The 20,214-nt window shown below is 40.5% G+C and overlaps 1 protein-coding gene and 1 long non-coding RNA gene across 2 annotated transcripts in view; one reads left to right on the forward strand and one right to left on the reverse strand.

Moving 5' to 3' along the window:
- Positions 1 to 20,214, forward strand: part of LOC142098504 (uncharacterized) — a 1,185,945-nt gene that overhangs the window by 302,679 nt on the left and 863,052 nt on the right. The gene's annotated exons all lie outside the window — the stretch shown is intronic.
- The window catches only part of LIX1 (limb and CNS expressed 1), a 149,520-nt gene continuing 139,227 nt past the window's right edge, over positions 9,922 to 20,214 (reverse strand). The window contains exon 6 of the mRNA XM_075181322.1: positions 9,922 to 16,433. Coding sequence (XP_075037423.1) covers positions 16,149 to 16,433 — 285 coding nt within the window. The 3' untranslated portion in view covers positions 9,922 to 16,148. The remainder of the gene's footprint in view (positions 16,434 to 20,214) is intronic.

Genomic DNA, 20,214 nt, shown 5'->3' on the forward strand with positions numbered 1-20,214 from the left:
TGGCCCTTCTCCTGCTGGGTCCCTGGCTTGTCTGCATCGGCTGATCTACTGTGTGCCGGCCCGGCTTGTCGGTTGGCCCTTCTCCTGCTGAATCCCTGGTTTATCTGCATCAGCTGATCTGCTGTGTGCCGACCCGGCTTGTCAATTAGCCCTTCTCCTGCTGGGTCCCTGGCTTGTCTGCATCGGCTGGTCTGCTGTGTGCCGGCCTGGCTTGTCGGTTGGCCCTTCTCCTGCTGAGTCCCTGGCTTATCTGCATCAACTGGTCTGCTGTGTATCGACCCGACTTGTCAGTTGGCCCTTCTCCTGCTGAATCCCTGGCTTAACTGCATCAACTGCATATAAAACATTATTTTATATGACATTATTTTGTTTTTCCTGATTGTACATTTACAAGTTTCTACTTTTTACCTGTTATTATTCCACTATTAATATGCCTTTATCTTGTTTTTTCCTAAATTTTATATTTACCAGCAACTAGTTTTACCTGTTATTATTCTTGCCTATTTCCATTGTCCTTATTACCTCTCCTTCTATTATTCTTTGCCTGCCATGCCCTAATTGGTTATTGTCCTCCATCTTGCTATTGTCTCCCTGCTTATTCTTACCTGTTATCTGCTGTCCTTACTATCTTACTGTTATGCTATCATTCTTACCTGTCTTCATTGTCCTTAATATCTCACTGTACTGTTGTTCCATGCCCTCCACGCCCTAATTCGTTATTATCTTCCACCTTTTCATTGTCTTCCTGCCTTTGTTCTTACCTGTTTTTCACTGTCCCCACTATCTCACTGTTCTGTTACTCTCTCTCCCTACTATGCCTCCCCGCTCTCACTCCATACCCATACTCTCCCCCCGCCCTACCTCTCCCGTTCCTCCCCGCCATCCCCCGCGCGCTGCTCATCTTGCTAACCTCATCCCCATTTCCCCCCTCTCCTCTCCCCCTTTCTTCTGTGCCCTCTGGAATGCCAGATCCGTCCGCAACAAGCTGACTGCTATCCACGACCTCTTTCTATCCAACTCCTTTAACCTTCTTGCCGTTACTGAAACCTGGCTCTCCGATTCTGATACTACTTCCCCCGCTGCCCTCTCCTATGGTGGCCTCTCCTTCACCCACTCCGCCAGGCCTGGTGCCCGCCCTGGCAGTGGAGTTGGCCTCCTCCTCTCCTCCACCTGTACTTTTCGTGTCATTCCCCCTGAACCCTCCCTCTCCTTCTCCTCTTTTGAAGCTCACTCCATCCGCCTCTTCTACCCCATCCATCTCCGCGTCACTGTCATCTACCGCCCCCCTGGCCCCACCTCCCTCTTCCTTGACAACTTTGCTAGCTGGCTTCCTCACTACCTCTCCTCCGATCTCCCCTCGATCATTCTCGGTGACTTTAATATCCCCATCGACAACCCCACCTACCCTGCTTCCAGCAAACTGCTCACCCTCTCTTCCTCCCTTGGTCTCACCCAATGGACCTCCTCCTCTACCCACTGCCTTGGTCACTCCCTTGATCTTGTCTTCTCCTACCTATGTAATCTCTCCGACTTCTCCATCTCTCCCTTTCCTCTATCCGACCACCATCTTCTCTCCTTCTCTCTCTCCTCTTCTCCTGCTCCCCTCCCCCTGCCCAAACCTACTCTGTCCATACGCAACCTCGATGCTCTTGACCCTGCCTCTCTGTCCTCCTCTCTCGATACCCTCCTTTCTCCCCTTTCCTCTCAGGCCTGCCCCAACCAGGCGGTCTCCCTCTACAATCACACCCTCACCTCCGCTCTGGACGCGGTCGCCCCTGCCCACTCCGTCCACCCCCGCTGCTCCAAACCCCAACCCTGGCACTCCAAATTTACCCTCTTCCTCCAAAAATGCTCCCGTTCCGCCGAACATCACTGGAGAAAATCCCGCTCCCTGGCTGACTTCCTCCACTTTAAATTCATCCTTTCATCCTACAGCTCTGCCCTCTCACTCGCTAAACAATCTTTCTTTAAATCCCTCATCTCTTCCCAGTCCTCTAACCCCCGCCGCCTCTTTGCCACCTTCAGCACTCTCTTGACCCCCTCCCCTCCCCCACCCCCTCCTCCCTGACTGCCTCTGATTTCGCCTCCTTCTTCTCCTCTAAAATCGAGGCCATCCGACTTGAAATCTCCTCCTCCACTCTCTCTTCCACCCCTCCCACTCTTCTGTCCTCCCCCCCCAACCACCTTCCCCTCCACTCCTTCCGTCCCACCACCGGCGAGGAAGTCCACTCTCTCATTTTATCCTCCCCCCCCACTACCTGCCCCCTGGATCCCATCCCCTCCCACCTTCTTCGCTCCCTTTCCCCCACCACCTGCTCCCACCTCTTTAATCTCTCCCTCTCCACTGGCATCTTCCCCTCCTCCTTCAAACATGCTCTCGTATCCCCCATTCTTAAGAAACCTAATCTCGACCCCACATCTCTCTCGAACTATCGCCCCATATCTCTTCTCCCTTTTGCCTACAAAATTCTCGAGAGGCTCGTCTGCAGCCGTCTCACCTCCTACCTTTCTGAATACTCCCTCCTTGATCCTCTCCAGTCTGGTTTCCGCCCCCTCCACTCCACTGAAACTGCCCTGGCTAAAGTCACCAATGACCTCCTCTCTGCAAAAGCCAGGGGCCACTTCTCCCTTCTCATCCTCCTTGACCTCTCTGCAGCCTTTGACACCGTTGACCACCCCCTCCTCCTTCACACCCTCCAGTCTTTCGGCCTCTCCGGCCCAGTCCTGTCCTGGTTCACCTCTTACCTTACTCACCGTTCCTTCTCTGTCACCACCTCTGGGTCTCTCTCCCCCCCATCCACCCTTCCAGTCGGGGTCCCTCAGGGCTCTGTTCTGGGACCCTTACTCTTCTCTCTATACACCTCCTCCCTGGGTGAACTCATCAGCTCCTTCGGCTTCAGCTACCACCTTTACGCTGACGACACTCAACTATACCTCTCCTCTCCTGATCTCTCTCCCTCCCTCCTCTCTAGGGTGTCCGCCTGCCTCTCTGCCATCTCCTCCTGGATGTCCTCTCGATTCCTCAAACTTAACCTTGCCAAAACTGAGCTCATAGTTTTTCCTCCCTCTCATACCCCATCCCCTTCTGACCTCTCCATCACTGTCGACAACACCTCTATCTCCCCTGTCCCCCAACTTCGCTGCCTTGGTGTCATCCTCGACTCCTCTCTCTCCTTTGGCCCCCACATCCTCTCTCTTGCTAAATCCTGCCGCTTCCAGCTGCGCAACATCGCTCGCATCTGGCCCTTCCTCTCCCAAGATGCCACCAAATGCCTTATCCACTCTCTAATCATCACCTGCCTGGACTACTGCAACCTCCTCCTCACTGGCCTCCCCCACTCTCATCTCGATCTCCTTCGATCCGTCCTTAACGCTGCAGCTAGGCTTATTTTCCTCTCTCGCTGCTCCTCTTTTGTCTCCCCCCTCTACCTAGCCCTTCACTGGCTCCCATTCCCCTTCAGAATCCTCTTTAAGCTCCTCACACTCACCTACAAGGCCCTCGCCAACTCCACTACGCCCTACATCTCCACCCTCCTCTCTATTCATGCTCCATCCCGCCCTCTCCGTTCTGCCTCTGACCGTCGCCTCTCTTCCCCCCTTATAACCTCCTCCCATGCGCGTATCCAAAACTTCGCCCGCGCTGCCCCCCTCCACTGGAACAAGCTCCCTCCCTCCATCAGAACTTCCCCTAATCTGTCCAGCTTCAAACGGGCCCTAAAAACCCACCTTTTTCTTAAAGCCTTTCTGTCTCCCACTTAACTTCCTACCTTATCTTCTGCCTCTGTCCCCCTACTCTCCCTCTCTCCCCTGCGTCTCTCTGTCTGTCCACCCCTCCCCTTAGATTGTACGCTCCTCTGAGCAGGGCCATCTCTCCTCCTGTTTCCACCACTTCTAACTCTGCTCTCCAGCTACTTAGCCCTCCTCCTCGAGGGTCCTCCACCCCACGTCCACTCTCGCTCCCTCCTCCCCCCTGGGGGTCTCCCTGTCTTCCGCGCCCTCCTTCTTGGGCCCCGTCGTTTGCGGATCCTCCCTCCCCCTTCCCCTGCCCTCTCTAGCTGTGCATTGAGCGTACTGAGTTGCTGTGTTTACTGTACTGTGCTGTCTCCCATTGTATTGTGATTTTGTTTGTCTCTGTACGGCGCTGCGGATGCCTTGTGGCGCCTTATAAATAAATATTAATAATAATAATAATAAATATGGTATATCAAATTGTGAGATATATCCTGACCTGGGATGGAGTTTTGACACCTGAATAGACTTTAAGGAACTGCTCAGCATAGTGTCTGGCTCAAAGAGACCATATGCTGACTTGGCTATATTTCATATAGACAAGAATAATTCAGTTTTAAAATATGCCACTTAAAATCAATAAAAAAAGTGATCAACTACATATGATAAGCATGATAAAGGGCAGCTCATATGTCAAATCAAGAATTCTGCCACACAGAGAAGCCGAGGAAAAGAGTATAAGCTGAAACTGACACTGTGTACCTAGGCTTGTTTGGTATCAATAGATGGGTAAATTCTATTTATAGATAATAAAATTGGGTCTTTGTGACGCTCCACAGAAAAGTTAGGCCACATAGTAGAATTGGGTAGTTAATCAGGCAAAATGCAAATGGTGATTGAAAAAAGTGTCACAGACCACAACCCCCAGGGAGGTGGAAAAAGGTGTAAAGGTGTCTTTAAAAAGCTGAGACCAGTTACAACAAATTGTCAGTCTTTTGTGAAAAACAATCCACATTGATAAGCTGTCCATCTTTCAAGCCAATTTCCCATGGCACAGATTATACAACTCATGTAAGTTATACTCTGAATGTAACCCTTTTTATTTTAAACTGTTTTGCTTGTGTGTGTTATGTCAATTGTTTATTCATTTTTTTATATATATATATCTGTATGCCCTGTACTTTTGTATATTAAATCTATGAATTTAGTAAGTGGCGTCCTTGATACTCTAACAAATCCATTAGCCTGTTAAGAAGAATATAGCTCGACCAAGTTGACCTTTTGAATGCCGGTGTGTGATTCGTTAATACATTTGACTAAGAGTAAAGCATCCTGAGACCATTCATGTGTGGGGTTGCTTCTCAGCCAAGGGAGGAGGCTCACTCACAATTTTGCCTAAAAACACAGCCAAGAATAAAGAATGGTACCAAAACATCCTCCAAGAGCAACTTCTCCCAATCATCCAAGAACACTTTGGTGATGAACAATGCCTTTTCTAGCATGATGGAGCACCTTGCCATAAGGCAAAAGTGATAACTAAGTGGCTCGGACATCAGACCTTAATCCCACTGAACTTGTGGTCAATCCTCAAGAGGCGGTGGATAAACAAAAACCCACAAATTCTGACAAACTCCAAGCATTGATTAGACAAGAATGGGCGGCCATCAGTCAGTATGTGGCCCAGAAGTTGATTGACAGCATGTCATTGCGAATTGCAGAGGTCTTCAAAAAAAAAAGGGTCAACAATGCAAATATTGACTCTTTGGATAAACTTAATGTAATTGTCAATAAAAGCCTTTGACACTTATGAAATGCTTGTAATATTACTTCAGTATACCATTACAACATCAACTTTTGGCCATTACTTATATGTTTTAGTACCTTTGTAAGGATAGAACTCTCTACTTTCTTGTGTTTTCAGAAGCAATTTGTGTCTGTGAGTGTGATTGTGTTTAAAAATATTTGAAGGGAGCGCAGATACCCAGCCTGTTATCTAGATGTTTTGGCCATGACTGTAGAGTCAGACGTAAATCCAACTCCTACGCGCAAATAGTGCTTTTATTATTGCTCATGCACAGAAAAACTTATGTTTTTGCCCCCAGACTGAGACATATCGCCTCCTTGCGTCTGTCTACACTTCTTTGAGGGACAGAATGGGGGAGACAGTGGGAGGCAGGAGTAGCTACAATGCAGTAAGGGCGTGTTATCCTTACCCACTTACCCACTATTGTGAGGGGGGGAAGTAGCGGCAGTTATGATTCTCCCTGGTGTAAAATCCCCACTGATGATTGTATACATTTTGCATACAATCTTAAGATGTATGTGGCTTGAGATACAAAGTAAAGTACCGGACACAAGTTGCACATGAGCGGTAAGTGTAAATTGCGTCCAACTCTACATGACCCCTTTAGCATACCTTTTAATGGTCCCGATCTTGGAGGGTCATCCCGATTTGTGGACCACAAAGGAGACAGGGCTTAACAGGCGAGTGTTTGGAGATTTACCTAAATGTATCCATTTGTGGCCTGAGTTTGGGTGGTCTGGGGGCAGGACTTATTTTGTCCCGCTTTGGGGATTGTAAATGTTAGGAGGTATGCCTTAGTTGTTGCACTTTATTCAGTGCCTCAGAACTCTGCCTTATTATGGTTACAGTTTTCAGACTATAATATTATTATTATCATAGATTTGTAATAGATTATTATCATAGATTTGGGCAGCACAGTGGCGAAGTGGTAGCACTTCTGCCTCACAGCGCTAGGGTCATGAGTTCAATTCCCGACCACGGCCTTATCTGTGTGGAGTTTGTATGTTCTCCCTGTGATTGCGTGGGTTTCCTCCGGGTGCTCCGGTTTCCTCCCACACTCCAAAAACATACTAGTAGGTTAATTGGTTGCTTTCAAAATTGACCCTAGTCTCTACCTGTCTGTCTGTCTCCCTCTCTATGTGTGTGAGTGTGTGTCTATATTAGGGAATTTAGACTGTAAGCTCCAATGGGGCAGGGACAGATGTGAATGAGTTCTCTGTACAGCGCTGCGGAGTCAGTGGCGCTATATAAATGATGATGATGATGATGATAATACGCCACAATGCTCCACAGCGCCGATAATACATAATGAAATGATTGTTAATTAGAGTAGAAAGCACAGTGAGGCTGTTCAGAATGAGACAGCTCATTATTATTTTAACTGCATATCAATAGTACAGAATATGTTTATTTCATTGTTAATATTTTATTATTCATATTTTCCTTATAGTGTCTTTGTATCACCCTCAATCTTGCAAATAAAATGCTATTTTTATGTTTCAGTTAGTTTAAAAAAAAAAAACAAAAACGAATAAGGATCTTTATTTTATTTTTCTTTTCTGGTCTGTGGATTTTACTTCCCATAGCTTCTATTTTCTTAGGCTGCTGCCCAACATTTCATTTCTAGAAAACAACATGTCAGCTGTCAAGTAATTATTTTGATGTCTCCGTCTGTGCAAAACAAGGTTCTTTTATGTGATCATATTCAACAATAAATCATATTGCAGAATTTTGCTAAGAAGAGGAGACAGGGAACCCGAGCCCTGCTTACCTTGCTCTGTGTAAAATATCTGTAAATCAAGTTTGATAACTATTATGGCACAATGTGCACGTTTATTCTGCATATGCTCTACACTTATGTGACACCATTTAAAGGGACATTATCATCAAAATTGTAAAATTTAAATGTATGTTTTAACAAACATGCAGTTCATGGCTGTTTATATACAAAACAAATGTGCAAAGAAGACTCAACTTGTAATGTTTAATGTTGTAACTTCAGCTGCACTGTTTGTATAGCACAGGTAGCTAGGCCAGGGGGGCGGGGGCAGGGCAAATTGCATCATTTTGGCTCTGCACTGCAACCAAATTCACATGTTGTTGCAGGGGTAGTGGGAGCAAAATGACTCAATATACTGCGAGTCGTGTAATTCTGGCTCCCGATGGGCAGCATGAGGGGAACTTGCCTGCTCTCCTATGAGTCCTACCCAGAATTCGGGAGTCTACCAGACATTCCGGGAGAATGGTAACTGCCAGGCTTAGCTTCAGATGTCTGTGTTGGGATCCATTGAGTAAAGTTATATACCTTGCTAGTTCCAGTCTATCCCTGAAAAGAGCCCTGCTCGGGGGCATGGGAGGTTTCACACACTTAACAACCACTGTGCTTCCTGGCTCTGTGTTTCTTTGATTAGTGAGCAGAATTATATGTACTTGGTGGCATTGTATTAATGCAGCAATTCCATGAAAACATCAGGGGGTAAATGTATGAAAGTCCGATTTTTTTCAACTCGCTGGATATCGGCGACTTTGCAGCTAAAATTTAAAGCGACGATGGCTTGTAAAGGCAAACTTGCCTTTACAAGCCGTCGCAGCTTAAAATTTTAGCTGCAAAGTCGCCGATTTCCCGCGAGTTGAAAAATATCGGACTTTCATACATTTACCCTCAGGTGTGTGTGTTTTTTTTAAAAAAGATAAATCACTGTGGCAAGCTATTAGAAGATTGCATTTACCATTTTCCATAGGTTTTTGGAAAAATCTATTCTATTGTGATCCTGAAAACTTGTTGTTCTAAGCTCTATAACTGGACAAATTGGGACTGATGCAGATTTGGCCAGAAAATTGGATTAAATTACTCTTACAAAAAGAGCATAGAAAATGAGCGTATTTCCATCCATATGCAGAGCCATATACATCTGGAGATGTGCCCGCCTCAGTAGCATATGCCTCTGGTTTACTGGTCATCATTAGCGATGTCCTCCAGCAGGTGCAAGAGATACACCAACTAATTGCGCATTTCGGCAGGTCTGCATGTTTATAAACACACCTTTACTGTACTCCGCCAATGTGAGAACACCCCTTCCCTCCCCCGCCTCTTCAGGCGCAGACAAGCGGAAGTGCCAGAATCCTGCAGATCTGCATAGGAGCATATGCATCCGCCCACTTTCTGGGCATGCACAGAGCAACTTCACGCAAGATACGCTGCACAAAGTGGCGTATGTCCCACAATGCATCAGCCCCATTATTTTTGCAAGCTGGCCCTTTTCCGGAAGTTGACTCGTTCCCAAATGTTAAGGAATTATATAAATTTAAGAGAACTAGGGAAAAAGGTAGAAGTAAAAAAACAAAATCCAGAGTTGCAGTTGATAAGCTAGGGTCAGGAATCAGCAGAGACAGATGCACCACCAAAAAACTAGGTAGGGGTAACAAGTCTGGGATAGAAGTCATACAGTTCAAGTAGAATCAGAAGGAAGCCAAGGACCAAAAGTAAAGGTCCAGAAAACAAGTTCACAGAGGACACAGCAAGCTTTTACTAGTTACTAGATGCAAGTACCGGTATCAAACAGGTTTCACAGAGCTAATAATGATGGTAGGAGAACACTTTTCTGCACTAATGGTCATTGTTTCACAAGGTCAATGTTGCCCTGAGTTCTATGGAAACGTCATGCTGAGGGACACACATATCTGGTGATGAATACCCGTCAATGTGACAACACCTGACTGCTCATATAGATGGGATGAAGTATCCTGTGACTTTAAAGCGCTATGGAATTTGCTGGCATTATATAAATAAATGTTGATGATGATGATGATGACATGGTTGGACATTTCTCCCCACCTTCTCTACCTGCCACTTGTATGTGGTCAATGTTGGGAGATCATGAGCGACCAAGATTGAAAATTAAATTTACTTACTGATTTACTTACCATTATGGGAAGGTTTTTTGTTTTCATTTTTCAATATATCTACACTTTGTTCCTTGTGTATCCAGTTTACTATACATTTGTTAGTTGCACCTGAACCTTGCAGACACGGAAAGCAGCTATTTCACTAGGAACCACAAATCTCAATAATATAAAACATTCTAGAGACTGCAGCTTATTCCCTGTACCGAGAGACATCACTTAAGCACAACTGTGAACTGATAAGTTGCATTTATTTATGTAGATGCAATTTAAGTATATCTTTGTTAGTGACCAGTAGAAAAAAAGAAGATAAAAATACATATCAGGTTTTGAAAACTGTACATCTTTATTTAGACATCAATTAAATTGTCCTGGTAAAAAAATCAAAATTTAGAACAAAGTAACAAAACATTACACCTTATTACTGTCTCGTTGAAATAAAACACAAAAATGCAGAAACTACAAAACCATATGTTCAGTTTCCGAAATCATTTATCCAATCTATACGTTTTACTATAATTGCTGTAGATATGTCTCTGTACACGGTATGTGACTACACCCTATCATTAAACCCTAGGGTACCAAGATAGATATTAATGCATTCAAGCAAACAAAATAAGTCCACATTATTTTTGGTGACTGTGACAATATACTTTGTAACTGCTTATATTACCTCCAAACTAGAAAAAAAATCCAAAATATATAGTGTTTTAGTTTTGGATGAAGGTTTTTAAGTAACCTAGGTTATCTGTATAAACATTCCGAGTTTAATGGTGATTGAACAAAATATACTTAAATATTATATGGACACTACTACATCAGTCTTTATTAATACAATTCAAGAATTTAGCATTATTCTTTACAAAATCCTCCCATTCACTGAGCCATTCTTCTCTTTCATTTAGAATCTTTGTGCTTGAGTTTGTTTACAGATCTCTAGAGGTTTGTCAGAGGTGTTAAATAGCTCTTTCATATGTCCTGGATTTCCCATGGCAGTCCCAGTTTCCACATGGGGTCATTTTTACCTTTTGATGCCGGTTCAATTCAGATGTTCAATTTAGCAAGGACATAACATAGTTAAATTAAAATGTCATGATCGTTATCTTTTTAACTATTTGGTATTATTATATGTTCTAATCTGCACAATAAAACTATCAGAAACTATTGCAATACTTTAAACCACTTAAGTGCAACTTTTTGTAAAATAAAAATATACAGTAAACAATATAAACCATACACTAATGCAAAATAAAGCAAATCAGGTTGACATCTATGGTATCTATAAACATATATACATAAATTGATGAGCATACACTTATTAGTTCATATTTTTTTTTAAAGTAAAGTACAACATATTGACATATTTTTAAATGTCAGGGTTTTGTGATCAAAAAATCAGTTCTGAGAAAATTTTGAAATTCAGAACAAAATCTAAAATGCTGTTATTATATGAACCTAATTTAATATAGAGGTGTGTCTGAAACACAATTGTCCTACATTAGAGTGGAGCTTCATATGACTACTATCTATGCACAGCTGGAGGATCCAGCTCTTTCTACTATATAAATCACAGGTAGTAGCTTCCTGCATGCCTCCTTTCCCATCCTCAAGTCATAACTCCGCTCACATGCAGCCCTGCATGGCCACATCTAATCAATCACACAAGTGGACAGATCAGTGTGTCCCATTTGATTGGTATGTTTACTTGAAATACTCTGTGCTGCTGCAAGGATTCTTAATGGCTACAGGTTGTTCTACACCTACCCATTAAACATTTGTTAGAAATAGACAAATATGATCTAAAAAGTAGTAATAAAAAGGTGCTCTGACACTAGTCAATGACACCTTAAAAAAGTTAAAGAATAGCTAATACACATGATAAACAACTTTGGATACACTTAAAAAAGTTGTCAAAATTAGTTTTGCTTGAACTAGCAGTAGAAGATGAGGGTTATTTATATGTCGCCTCTCTGTCTGCATAGTGCTACAACAGAATGTAATAGTGAGTGTAACATGTATGACTGTAAAAACCTTAGGACTGAGGTCACTGCCCTGAAGGTCTTCCAAATAAAATAGACCTTTTGGGCCAAAATTGTTTCACAAATGAAACCAGGTTTTCTCAAGTCTCATTAATACTGGACACAGCTGAAAACCCAAATTGTCAGTCTGCGCAGGTCATAGTGTAATAAAAGGAAACATGTTATAGGTTTGTAGGCACTGAAGCTGCTGTCAGGTCAGCCCCTGATTATATTATTATGTAAATCCTACATGTTACTGTATTGCTTACATAATTGCAACATTATGGGGCATATTCAATTAGGGTTCCGGTCCGCGGTAACGCGCGTTACCGTGGAAAGTGCGCACTATTGCCGGTAATACGGTACCGCAATAACGCGGATTTTAGTACGCAACCATATGGGCTGCGAACGAAAATCCACGTTATTGCGGTACAGTGGATTAAGTTCGCGCCCTGTTCCAGCGCGATCCCGCGGACCGGAATCGTAATTGAATATGCCCCTATGTGTTTACAATTTTAAAGAGTTGCATAAAATTTGATTTTACATACTGTATGTTCTGTGAATTTAAATATATTTGAACTAAACAACCTGCTTAGTCCATTTTCTTTTTGAATATTTTGCTCTGTTTTATTCTGAAGCTATGTGCTCTGTGCTGGGTAAATTAAGCTAAATAAAAGTGTTTTGCAGACAACTAGATCTTTCTGTAGACAGCAGGGGACTGTGATACTTGATAACCATAAAATAAGTATTTTATATGTGTTTATGGGCCTGATATATTACGTATCTTAACTTGAGAAACTTCTTATTTTAGTCTCCTGGACAAAACCATGTTACAATGCAAGGGGTGCAAATTAGGATTCTGTTTTGCACATAAGTTAAATACTGTCTGTTTTTTCATGTAGCGCACAAATATCAACTTTAAATTTCAGTGTACAAATAAGCTATCAAGTATTTGTGTGCTACATGAAACAACAGTCAGTATTTAACTTATGTGCAAAACAGAAAACTAATTTGCACCCCTTGCATTGTAACATGGTTTTGTCCAGGAGACTGAAATAAAAAGTTTCTCAAGTTAAGATCCTTAATTAATCAGGCCCTATATCTTTAAATGATGCATCCAACAGCAATAGGTGTAAATTTGTTTTAATTGGTTAGAGGAGCTGTACAACACATCTATTTTTCCAGTGACATGACGATTGTTGTTTCTTGTATAGTCAAAAATCTGAGTTGTGTGGATGAACTCTGGTTCTCTGAGCTCTTAAGGAAAGATCATACACTGCATCTACAGCTGATCGCATGACATCATCACATTGTGCAAACTCAAATGTGTTTATGTATGTTGGCTCTAGTGGAGAAAGCAAAGGGGATGTAGAGTACATGTAATAAATTATTTGCAGACAACGCTTTCAATTTAGAATGGCAGGTGTCTAAGAAGTGCAATCTACTGGCCTGAATCATTAAGGAGAGCAATGCAGAAAAAAGGAGTAACTTTGCACCTTGGTAAAACCATGTTGCATTGGAGGGGGAGGTAAGTTTAAAATGTTATGGCAGATTTATAGCTATGGATAGGGCATGTCCCTTATCAACTTTAAATTTCAGTGTAAAAATAAAGTATTTGTGTGCTATATGAAAAAATAGCCTGTATTTAAGTTATATGCTAAATAATAAACTCATTTGCACCGCTTGCATTGTAACATGGTTTGTCGAGGAGAAAACGTACTCCCTTTTTTTTTGCCTTTACTTTCCTTAATGAATCAGGACCAACATGTTTAAAGTTGATAAAGTTTAAAGGTTCGTTTTTGTAAAGAATAAGAAGTAAGTGCAATATACTAAGTGCAAAACAACATGCAGAAACTGAACAAGGAGTGAAATGTATTCATAAATATGTCTACATAACTAAGGCCATAGTTGCCTACCCGGGAGACTCCTGAAGTTTTGAGAGCTCTCCCGCATCTTGCCCACTGCATTAGTGAAGTGGGTAGGGCGGGGCTAATCATCCTGGCCCCTCTCCCTGCTGTAATTGGTTCACACTGGTATGGTTTGACAGTGGGGTGGGACCAGGATGACATGATTTGCATGTCCACGCCCCCAGGACGTGACAAGTAAGGCAAGAAATGGGAGAAGCAAATCTGCAGACCTTGTGTGTGAAATACAATTCTTACATTTTAAATCAACAGAGCCCTGAAACTAGATTTTTTTTTGTAGGTACTTTATTGTAGGGTCTCTGTTGTAATCATTTTTAGGTCACTAATGCCCAGGGGTCCCCTCTTTTGAACTACACATGTGCAGATGCTTTGGAAGAAAAATTGATGAAGTCCTAAAACAACTCTTCGATGATAGGAATACATGAATATTATTAAAATATGTCTCTCCTCTGTTATGTTTTCAAAGGTGAATAAACGATAGATAAATATGGTCACATAGATCATAAATCCTAAAACCAATCTAAAACATACATTTTTCCAGCAATTTCTGGATTCCTAAGTCCAGATATTCCTTTTGTAAAGAGACAATAATAAACATGTATATGGGAAAAAGCCTCTTTATGAAACAAAGTTGATACATTCAACTAGTTTATTATAATATAATGCACAAGTCATACCAATATATGTATAAACGAATGTAAATAATCCCTGTTTATACAGAGTTCTGAGATCATGAATTATGTTTCATCAGCGAAACATATTTATGCTGCCAGGGGCACAGAGAGCAGGTACAAATTACCAAGCTCAGACCTGCCGCTGTAACGTGAGGAGCCACCAGCCTAGTGTGGCCACGCCCCCTTCAGGTGCCCCAAGAAGTTGCTGTATCAGCCTGAATGCCGCACTCCTGCTGTAAATTATTACAAATATTATAAACCACCTTTTAGATCCGTGACCTGTATAAAAGCACTCATCATGCGGCCTCTTGTGGTGACTTCTAATACCCTTATCATTTATATTAGGGCTGCATTATTCCATCTATAGGAATACATATCTACTAGGACAAGTAGGTGGAAGAAATAGTGTTATCCATCAATGCCTGATGATGAACATTCCGCATAACAAACTGTATAGTTTAAGCAATGAAAAAATTGCTTAAACTGGACAAATCTTAAAAGTGTGATGACATTCATCTGAAACAGACAATTTTAACCAGTTACAACTTCTTAAACTCATTATTTACAGTTATTCTTTTGTTTGAATGAATTTAATATTTTTAAGTTACATGTAAAAAACTGTCTGTTGAGGGTTACAGCTATATGTAGTGTTCTGAGCTATAAATGTATGGAAATATGGAAATGAAAATACTATATGGTTATAAACATGTGGCAGATTTGTGATAATCACTGTAAGGTATCATGCAGACGGCACCTGGCATTTCATAAAGCTATTCATCAACACATCTTCTTTATTACAAGAGTGTTTAAGTAAAGTTTTTAAAATCTACCCTAAAGTAAATGTAACTCAATATTGTTTTCTGTGGTGGGTTTATTTGATGCTCATTACAATGCTAAAGTGCATTTGTTGTTTAAACACACTGATAGCAGCTATTTTCCAGGCTGCACCACAGTTCATGAGAATAGAGTCTACTAATTTCCTATGAACTACCTCCACTGTGTAGCAGAGATTTACAAGAGATGGAAGTCATGTGATGCCATTTTATTTCACCTTTGTTGCATATATTGAATAGTTAATGAATACACATTTTATAAAAATGAAGTGTTATAGCAGACATGTTATTATTTTTAAAGAATTACTGAGTAGCAAATCAAAGACTCCCTATATCTCATTAGATAATTACTGTATTCCAGTACTGTTGACTTAAGTTATTTCTTTAGCAGTGAGCCTGTGGTTAAAACACACCTAGGGGTATATTTACTAAACTACAGGTTTGAAAAAGTGGAGATGTTGCCTATAGCAACCAATCAGATTCCTGTTATCATTTATTTAGTACATTCAACAAAATAACAGCTACATTCTGATTGGTTGCTATAGGCAACATCTCCACTTTTTGTAAACCCGCAGTTTAGTAAATCTAGCCCCTAATAGGATTTTCCACTTTCAGACTGCTTTGATTTGTTTTACTTCTACTTTCCATCTTGCAACTTTTACTAAATACATTTTAGTTCTAACTTCATTGTGTGCTTTTCAGCCATTTTTTATATCATCAGGATGATTTGCTTATTTTTGTTGCCCTGATACATATCACAAAACTGCTCTGGATACAATTGTATATAATGCAGTGAACACAGTTGAGCTGTCTATAACGCTGTTTGGTAAAATAGATTCAAAAGATTATAAAAGCTATGTATATAGTAAAAGTTACAGAAGGGAATGTATGACTTAATAAATGAAAGTCATTTAAAGCTGGGCAAACCTTTAATCCAAAGACCCCTAAGACTGTATTTAGGATATGATATAAAATGCAGGAGTTGAACGGAAGCAAGTGTCCCATTTGCCAGCAGTTGTATTCACTATAAAGTGGAACAGTATTTTTGTTTCAAGAAATGTGTATTAAGTCTAAAATACATATAAAGATATAGTCTTTGAAAACACTTTGAAATGCACACCTCTAAGGAAATAGCCTATAAAAGATTCCTTGGTGTTTAACCTGGGTGGTCTGATGCTTAAGAATTTGTAGCCTATGTTCCCATTCACTGTTCAACTAACATGACATGAAAGCAACTCTGCTCTGCTTTCACTAGCGATCTGCTAGTGATAACCATTTAAAGTAAGGTTCAGGTGATCAACATGTGTAGGGGAAGTAATGCAGTCGCTGTAGATGTGACTCAGAGCCAAGCTCAAAATTTCCTTTTTCTCTTTGTAGAAACGCAGCTCTCTCCCAGCTTTTCTTGACTCCTCCAGTTCTCTTAGAGCAAGCTGAAGCTCCTGAGATATGATTCCCGGTGTCTCCTCTTCCTTCATTATCCAGTCCAAGGCCATGTGGCTTCTCATTCGCTCATCTAAGGAATACTGGGAGTAGTAGGCGATAACCTCCTGTATTACAAAGATAATGTTGGTTATTCAAACCAGTTTAATAAAAATAATATTTCAAATTACATGGCAGCACATATACAGCAATAAAGTCTTCAATAAAAGAGACTTCTAGAAGTAGAACAACATAATAATGTATAAGCAGTAGTCGTAGTGGGTCGGTATACACTGGTATGTAGTACCGCCACTTCTACTGCCTTCATTGTAATGCTATCAAATTCCATTCACTTACATCTTCCATACCACTAATTCTAACTTTCCACCTCTACCACTGCGTATAAGTATGAAGAAATATGCACAAGCTCATATTCTGTTTGTATTCTATTTATGCCTTTAAGGATAAGATGTTGTTTGTGTACAAATTGCAAAAGTAGAATAAAGATAATCTCAAGTAGCTCTGTCCATAAAATGTAAAGATAACACTTTTTACAGGCATTTCAAATGTTCAAAAAAAGACAAACACTCACCAATGAGGCCATTCTCCAATGGTCATGTGTTCCATAACATCATGGGGCATATTCAATTGTCCGGGTTACTCTCTAAAGTAACGTGGCATTGAATGTATTACCGCTATTACGGTTATTCTAAGCCGTATTTCAGCTTGCAGCTCCCTGAGCTTAAAGGTACCGTAAAGGTATCGGTGTTAAAGGTACTGTAATAACGGTAATTACGCGCACTATTACCGAAATAACAGCAATAGTGCGCAAGCCACGTTAATTTTGTGAGTAACGCGGACAAATGAATATGCCCCCAAGTGACTCTCCTATATATACTAGTGATGGGCAATGTGAAAGAGGTGGACCGGGGCATGTGCAGCCCTCCAGCCTTCAAAGGAGCCACACAGAGGACGGAGGAAGCAGGGAGAGCAGAGTGTACTCCCTCCTCCTCCGGATATGCCACGTGACCTCCTTGCACTGTGCAGAGGAGGTCATGTGATGCAGAAGTTGGCTACTCCCATTCTAATAAGATCAGCTGGCTGGGGGGCTCTGTAAGTCGCTGGTGGCCTGTGGTCTACTGTTGCCCACCTCCAATATATACCCTATTACTCAGATATTGATTAAATAATTACTATATTTATAAAAACGACAGTCATTGTAGGCTTGCCAGTTACATTTACAGTTGACACCATATCGATCCCTATTCAATAATTGTTTTAGAAGTATTTTGTTTCCAGTGTGTGTATGTTAAATGTATGATGTAAATGTGTGTGGACATATCACTATGTATGAATAATCCTTGAGAGTTGCGTTACGTTTATGTGACAGACGTAGAAAAGAGAATGTCCAAGTTTGCAATCTAGCAGAGATGCTCAAACCATCCGCATATTGATTTTCAAACCAGTTCAACAAATTAGGTCTAAACTGGAAACTGTAAATCAGCTAAACTGCATGTGTTCTGGTAGTTTTTAATCACAAAACCTAGAACATTTTTCAAAATACTTTTTAATTAATTGTAGTGTTCAAAAAACAAATAAAAGAGAAACACTGATTTTAACTCGAACCTCAAACAAAATAAGCACACATGAAAATGTTGCAAATTTCGAATCACAAGCTTGTCTATTAATGATTGTGCCGTGACCATATTCAGTGAAATTCAACCAGTTCAAAACTTTTAAGCAACTCTACAATCTAGTTAAATGTATTAATGATCTTCTTAACAGCCTGAGAATCAGTGGAATACGTTGTGACAAATGTAAAACTAGGAAAAACATGTTGGGCTTAAAAGTAGTCATAGATGGTTGATTTTACTTGAAGACTATGGGGTAAATGTGTCAAGCTGCGAGTTTTTGGCGGGTTTGAAAAGTGGAGATGTTGCCTATAGCAACCAATCAGATTTTAGTTATTAGTTAGCACATTCTACAAAATGATAATTAGGGGCCTAATTCATTAAGGATTTTAACTTAAGAAACTTCTTATTTAAGTCCCCTGGACAAAACCAAGTTACAATGCAAGGGGTGCAAATTAGTATTCTGTTTTGCACATATGTTAAATACTGACTGTTTTTTCATGTAGCACACAAATATCAACTTTAAATTGTAGTGTACAAATAAGCTATCAAGTATTTGTGTGCTACATGAAAAAACAGTCAGTATTTAACTTATGTGCAAAACAGAATTCTAATTTGCATCCCTTGCATTGTAACATGGTTTTGTCCAGGAGACTTAAATAAGAAGTTTCTTAAGTTAAGATTCTTAATGAATTAGGCTGTAGAATCTGATTGCTTGCAATAGGCAACATCTCCACTTTTCAAACCCACTAGAAACTCGCAGTTTGACACATTTACCCCTATATGTGAGCAATTTTCTGCGTTAACATCATTCATTTAAAAGTTGTATCATGATGTTTATCTTACATGAGTCAGGTAGGGTGTCTTAATTATGGTAAAATGAGATTTAGGAATATGATTGTGAGTAAAAGTACTGTAAAACAACTATTAACTAGCTTTTGTTCTTTTAATGTATGACAACGTTTAAATCGTACTTGCCAACTCTGGCAAAGAGTGCTCCAGGAGATCAGGGGGAGGTGGGAGCTGGACCCAGCGTATCGAGTCATCTGGCCCCATCCCCTAAACATCCATCTATTACAGCAAGGGGCGGCCCCCGCCACTTTACTATTGAGGTGGTTAGAAATCTATACATCTTCCATGGAAACTTTACATGACATACGGACTAACGTTACTCACAAAAATAAAGTGATTTTGTTCATATGCATTAAACTAATTCAGTATTATTGATTTACATCTGATATTCTAAAATCGAACATCACATATGAATGTTCATTGATAATAGGACTAAATATTGTATATGATATTACATTGTGTACTATGTTATACATAGCCTCTTATTTAAAGAATATTACTAACTATCATTGGCTGTGAGTGTTCAATTAATTAAATTACTGGTTAAAAACATAGACAATAAATGTGAAACAGACCAGTAAGAGAAAAACCTAAACGGCTTCTGAAACATCTGAACTCTTCATTTATCCTTTTATGTTTCAATCATAAACAAAGTGAACAGTGAATTTATTTTTAGCTACAGATGTAACTAAAGAAAATTGAGACCGGACCTTCTCCAACACATGGTTTGTATAGGCCGCTCTTCCGCATAACACATGGTATTTATTTCAGATTTTCAAATAGATTCAAAACAATGGTGATTCAGTGATTGAAACACAGGATATGCTGCAAAGGGTTTATTTTATAAATCCAGGATGAGAATAAAACGGCATGCTGAGGATTTGGTAATTAATTAAGAATGCATGTTTGGCTACTTCTCGGTTTAAAATTGGTTGCAAAGTTATGGAGCCAACAGCACAACAAACACATAAAGCCGGGTATAATATACGGTGTTCCAGGGAGCAGATGTCAAAACAATAGTCCCGCATAAATTAGACAATGTAGCCCTTTCAATCCTTTCATTGTAAATTGGGATATTGTAAGTTGATGTTTATGTTATTGTAAGAAACTAGCAGATAGATGAATAACCCACATTAAGCTTAATTTTTAAATACAAAAATTGGCTCACGAGAGCATGACCATCTACGTAAAGTATATAGAAAGAATAGCTTTAGTACATTAGAGAAACTATTATGCCAGTTACCTCATATATTTTAGAATGCCCTTAAACATTTCATTTCCTTTCAACAAAGTTAGAAGAAATAATGGTCTTTCCGCTATTAGATCATGTGGGCAAATGGACAGGGTGCAATTAAGGCTTCAGTGTTAGACGCTGTAAGAAATTACGTGAAGCAACATATTTCTCTGTATCTGTAATTGACCAGCG

The sequence above is a fragment of the Mixophyes fleayi genome, chromosome 1 (assembly GCF_038048845.1).
Source record: "Mixophyes fleayi isolate aMixFle1 chromosome 1, aMixFle1.hap1, whole genome shotgun sequence".
Lineage (NCBI taxonomy): Eukaryota > Metazoa > Chordata > Amphibia > Anura > Limnodynastidae > Mixophyes > Mixophyes fleayi.